Consider the following 6,000-nt stretch of genomic DNA (forward strand, 5'->3'; position numbering starts at 1 on the left):
TAAAACAATTTTAAAATAAAGTTTTCTTTAACATTGAAATGCTAACATCTGGGCTACAAACCGAAATTACACCCATTTAATAAACTGGTTTCTAAATTTATGTAGGTAAATTGGTGTGAACTCCTTGTATAGGTACCCTTAAATAGGTTTAAGAGAGGCTGATATTGATTTAGCTTTAGTTGATCACAGAAAAGCAGCTCCCTTTCCCCCTTCATCCCAAACCGCTCCAGCTACCAAGCATTTACATGGCAGGGCTTTTGCTAGTATCGGTAGGCGATAAGAGCATGTCTGGTAACTCAGATTCCCCCCTCCTGAGGTGAGGAGAGGAGGAAGTGCTCACCACTTACAATGCACTGAAACCTTGCAGGGCTACAATCCACTGGGAAGCCTGCCAAAGGATGTCGACCTATTAGTCTGTTAAGTATCTGTTAGGTGTTTCTAACACTAAGACACATACACCCTCGACCCCTAGAGATTAGACAGTTATCATAGATTGCCTAGTCTAAGAAGAGGGGGAAAACAAATACCAATTGGAAAATGCCATCTACCATATGAGAAAATATTTGAAAAATTAATTACTTGAGGGACTAGATGGCTCAAAACTGATTAAGAGAGAGACAGTCTTTCACTTGTACAGGTCACTAGTGAGAAAAGGTTATTACTATTTGACAGCTGTTTGATTGTCTTAGTCCAGGTACCAGTGGATGTGGTGTCCACATCACAGAGCCTGCACCCTTGTTGGCAATTTCAGTAGAGGCCAAGGTTTTATGGAGACTGAACTATCCCTTCATCATTAAAAGAACGGGGCTTCTTTATTCCTTGCCAGTGAGTAAACTTACGCTGCTGTGCTTGCACGCTATATGTTCTGTAGATACACAAGGAACTTCAATCAGGCACTTTGCACTTTAAAGAGATAAAATGAATAATGTTAACATTCATATGTAAATCACAGAGCAGGCTCTCCGCAAATGAAGCAGGAAATTAGATAAGACAGTAAATGGTATCATGGTAGAATGATACAGGAGAATCTAGGAAGCAGATGCCTCAGTCAACTGCAGGAAACAGTGTGGAATCCATATAATTTGAACATTATACTTAGCAAGGCTGGCCCAAATATTGCCCAACTGAGGGGAACAAGCTGCCAGGTGTACAATTGCTACTCCTATATTTTCAGGCGGCCAATGGAGGGGGCAATGGGCGCAACTGCCCAGGGGCCCGGGTGATTTAAAAGGGCCATTGCCAGCAGCTCAGCAGAGCTAAGGCAGGTTTCCTGCCCGCCCTCACTCTGCACCGCTCACGGAAGTGGCTGACATCCCAGTGGCCCCTGGGGAGGGGGTCTCCGTGCGCTGCCCTCGCCTGACTCTGCAGCTCCCATTGGCCGAGAACAACGGCCAATGGGAGCTATGTTGGCGATGCCTGCGGGCAGCAGTGAGTGGAGACCCCCTGGGTCACCTGCCTAGAAGCCGCTGCCTGAGGGGTGTGCCGGTTGCTTTTGGCAGCCACCCAAGGTAAGCGCTGCGCTGACCCCGACTCCCTCCTGCACCCCAACCCCCTGCCCCAGCCTGGTGAAAGTGAGTGAGGGTGGGGGGAGAATGAGCCACAGAGGAAGGGGGATGGAGTGAGCAGGGGGCGGGGCCTCAGAGAAGGGGTGGGACAGGAGCATGGTCCCAGGGAAGGGGTGGAGCAAGGCAAGGGTCTCTGGGTTTGCGTGATTAGACAGTTGGCAACCCTACCGGATGGGCATGTGGAAGCCCTAAGCGTGCCGGAAGAGCACGCCTAACAGCCCGCTGGGCACCAGCACTGCCCAAATGTCAGGCAGACTGCATCCGTGCGGGCATGGCTTGTGCATGCATGGGGGCCTCTTGACTGTTTGGAATTGCTGTTAGTGGGCCTGTATATTTTATAAAACCGAAGTGAGTTCAGTTGTGTTAATCTTTTCTAAAGAGATGCAAGTGGCTAAAGATCCCAGCATGCAATGCTCCATGCTCTGGAAACCACTTGGATCAAAAATAGAGCCAGGATGATCATTGGGAAGGATCTGAGCCCCTCATTCAGTGAGGAAGGGCAGCAGACAGCTCATTACCTACTGACAGATTTCTGAGGGGGACTCAAGGAAGGGAGGGAGGAAAACAAGCTAAGAAGGGGTGATTCCAGAGGGGATGGGATCTATATTGAGGCCTCTGGGCCCTAGCACTGTATAGGCAATTTATACTAGAGAAGTGGGGTTACAGCAAGGAGCTTAATGAGGATGGAGGGAAGTTTTTTTGGAGAGGAAGTTACATTTTGGAGTAGGAGAGTTGTTTTCATCTAGCCCTGGCCACAGAGGCGCACAAGGCAGGATCTGTCTGCACTCTGTGGGCCATGTCTCCGCACTGAAGGTAAGGGCGGCCATGGGGTGCAGCTTAGAACTCACTGAGCCAAGATTTTGTTCACCCCCGCGCAACCACGTGGCAGTGGCAAAGGGAGAGAGGCAAGGGGGGGGTATCCATGGGCCCGCCCAACACTGATGAAGAAACCGGGCACGTACTCTTCCCCACAGCCCCACGAGAGGAGTCTGGGAGCCACACGGCGCGTACCCAGGCAGGAGGCTGCGCGCCTACAGGGGGGAGAGGCTCCTCCCGCTTAGGGCAAACAGTCCTGCGGGGCGAGCGTCGCCCTCCGGGCCGGCTCCCACGCGGGCGGCGGGGCAGGCAGCCCCGAGGCCGGGCGAGGCGGCGGCGGGGGACGCTTACCCGGAGCTTGACACTGCCGCTGGCAAGGGAGAGCGAGCGGCAGGAGGCAGCGGCCGCGGGGAGTCAACAACATGGAGCGGGTCCCCGGCCGGAGCTGCGGGGCTGGCGCACGTGTCCGCCCTGGGCTCGGCCTCTGCAGCGGGCGGCCTCAGTCAGGGCGCTGCTGCCGCGGCTGGCCTGGGCCGGAGCGCGCGTCTGTGACTGCTGCTCCCGTCCGGAGCCGGGGGAGGGCGCAAGCGGGAGCCAGCCCCCTTCTCAGTGTCATCGGCCCAGCCCCCTGCAGACACCCGCCGAGCCCGGCCTCCTGCCCGTCGGGTGCCGCCGCTGCAATGAGCCGGCCGGGCCAGGGTAAACAAGGCGCCGCGTTGCCCAGCCTCCGTTCCTGCTGCAGCCATTTCGAGGTAGCAGAGCAGCTCCTCCCCGGAGGAAGGGGTTTGCTGCGAGTGTTTCCCTGAGACATTTACAGTCTCCTTCTCCCCCCATCTCTAGCTTGTTTAAAAACATCCCCTCCCCCCTGCGCGTCAGCTCTGGGACAAAAGCAAATAATCCCCAGATGCTCCCACGTGCAGGTTGTTACCCATTCAGGCGGCGCGGGGAGCAGGGAACATCCTGGCGGCCTTGTCAGAGCTGCAGCGGGACTGTGTGTCTGTAAGACCCGTTTCCAGTATTGACTTTTGCCAATCGGATTCAGTCAAAGCCCTTTCCTGCCTTGGCGCTTTGTGGGAATGGTTTAGCCAGCACAATTTAGCTATCGCGCAGTGCGGGGAGGGCAGGTTGTTAAAACAAACAGCATGAAAGATTTCAAAAGACTTATTGGCATGAGCGAAAATTTCCAGGTGGACTTTGAACAATTTAACCCCATCGATGAAGCAGTGTGAGCATGTTACAGTGTTGGTGGGTCATGGGTGAGGTGATATCTTTTATTGGACCAGCTTCTACTGGTGAGAGAGACAAGCTTTCAAACTTACACACAGCTCTTCTTCAGGTCTGGGAAAGGTACTCGGAGTGTCACTGCTAAATACAAGGTGGAACAGATTGTTTGGCATAAGGCGTTAACACATGTTTCAAGGGACTGTGTAAACTACTTACGCTAAACAAACTGTTCCACCTTGTACTTAGCAGTGACACTCTGAGTACCTTTCCCAGGCCTGAAGAAGAGCTCTATGTAAGCTTGAAAACTTATCTGTGTCACCAACTGAAGTTGGTCCAATAAAAGATATCACCTCACCCACTTTGTCTCTCTAATATCCTGGGACCAACAGGGCTAGAATAATGCTTACAACAGGGGTTGGCAATCTATGGCACGTGTGCCAAAGACGGCATGTGAGCCGATTTTTAATGGCACGCTGCTGCCTACTGGGGTCCTGGCAGGCAGCAGCATGCCATTAAAAATCCGGCCCGGCCCGGCCAGCCTGCTCTTCTCCACCCCACCCACTTCTGCAGGGGCAGGGGGCAGAAGCTTGGTCCTGCCAGCTCCCCTGCCTCTTCCTGCAGTGTGCCGGGTTCCTGCCCCTCCATCCCTTCCTCCCTGCCAGCTGATCAGCTGATGGCCCTTGCAAGGAAGGGGGTGGGGGAGGAGCGGAGTCAGCATGCTTGCTTCTGGCGGAGGCAGAGAAGAAGCAGGGGCAGGGCCTTGTGGAAGGGGGGGTGGAATCGGGGCATATCCCCTCCAGCCCCCTGCCATGAGCACCCCACGACCCCAGCCCTCTGCCCTGACCCCCCCCTCACACACACCCAGCCCTCTGCTCTGAGCCCTGCCCCCCCAGGCCCCTGCCCTGAGCCCTATACCCCCCTCACACACACCCAGCCCTCTGCTTGACTCCTTCACCCATCCCCCAGACTCCATCCCTGACTCTGGCATCCCCACACATACCCAGGCCCCTCACACCCCATGCCCTGACACCTGCACCCCCTCACATGCCCCCAGCCCTTTGCCCTGACTTGCACCCCTACATACCTAGTCCCCATCCCATGCACCCCCATCCTGACTCTTGCACCCCCACATACCCACCCCACCCTGAGCACCAAACAGGAGCTCCTGCACCCACCCACCCACATTCCCACCTGCACCCCTCACACCAAATGGGAGCTGCCCAGGTAAGCGCTCCACACCCAAACCTCCTGCCCCAACCCTGAGCCCCCTCCTTTCTAGCTCCTGGCCAGACCCTAGACCCCAACCCCCAGCCTGCTCCTTCACCCCCAGCCCTGTGCTTAGTGCATTCCCACCCTCAGCTCAGTGCAGAGAAGAAGAGAAAGAGTCAGAACCAGGGAGAAGGTAGGTACCCACTGTATGTGGGCAGGGCCGGGACCCCAGACCGGCAGTGGGCTGAGCTGAGCGGTTCTAGCAGCCAGGATCCTGGCTGGCAGGAACAGGTGGATGGAACCCCTGAGAGGCAGCCGGCTGAGTCGCTCAGCCCACCGCCGGTCTGGGGTCCCAGTTGCCGGTCCCGCACAACCTGCTGCTGGTCGGGGGTTCTGGCTGCTAGCCCCTTGACAGTCGGGGTCCTGGCCGCAGGCCCCGCTCAGTCCACTGCTGGCCTAGGTGAACAGAACCCCAGACCAGCAGCAGGCTGAGTGGGCCGGCAGTATAAGATCAACATTTTAATTTAATTTTAAATTAAGCTTCTTAAACATTTTGAAAACCTTGAAAACAATAGTTTAGTTATATAATATATAGACTTAGAGAGAGACCTTCTAAAAAATATTAAAATGTATTACTGGCACATGAAACCTTAAATTAGAGTGAATAAATGAAGACTCGGCACACCACTGCTGAAAGGTTGCCGACCCCTGGCCTACAATCTAGCGTTTTTTGTCTGTACACCACTGCCCTTTATAGCCCAGCATATAAAACAGACACAAACCCTCAGGCTGTCTTTAAAAGGAATAAAAACAGCTGCATTCAGAACAGTAGGACTTGAGTTCTGTCCCCACTAGGGGTATGTCTCCAGTGCATTGAAAACCTGGGTCTGTGGGACATGAGCTTGTGGACTCAGTGTTTCCAAGCCTGAACTTGAGTGGCCACATTGCACTGTAAGCCTGGGGTTACAATTGCTGGACTTGGGTACGTTTAGCAAGCTCCCAAGACAAAGCGTGTGTAGTTTGGGCTCTGAGGCCTGGGGTGGTGGTCTTCAGAGCCCAAATGTCTATACAGCTATTCTTAGTGCTGTAGCATGAGCCCCAGTCTGTAGACCCAGGCTCTGAGACTCATTGCCAAGGCATCCTGCTTTCTATATAGATGTACCTGTAGCCAGGGCCATCCCTAGCC

General features: G+C 54.5%; 1 protein-coding gene across 3 annotated transcripts in view; it reads right to left on the bottom strand.

Moving 5' to 3' along the window:
* Positions 1–3,452, bottom strand: part of PUS7 (pseudouridine synthase 7) — a 40,468-nt gene extending 37,016 nt beyond the window's left edge. Inside the window, exons 1-2 of one of the 3 annotated variants that reach the window (XM_039517213.1) lie at positions 3,310–3,452; positions 840–903 (exon numbers count right to left, since the gene is read on the bottom strand). Coding sequence is in view for 1 of the 3 variants with exons in the window: in XM_039517222.1 (XP_039373156.1) it covers positions 2,733–2,805 (73 nt within the window). In the remaining 2 variants the exon portion in view is untranslated. Of the gene's footprint in view, positions 1–839; positions 904–2,732; positions 3,146–3,309 lie in introns of those variants that run through there. The other 2 variants (XM_039517202.1, XM_039517222.1) reach the window with 2 other exon arrangements.
* Positions 3,453–6,000: the final 2,548 nt, after the last annotated feature.

The sequence above is a fragment of the Mauremys reevesii genome, linkage group 1 (assembly GCF_016161935.1).
Source record: "Mauremys reevesii isolate NIE-2019 linkage group 1, ASM1616193v1, whole genome shotgun sequence".
Lineage (NCBI taxonomy): Eukaryota > Metazoa > Chordata > Testudines > Geoemydidae > Mauremys > Mauremys reevesii.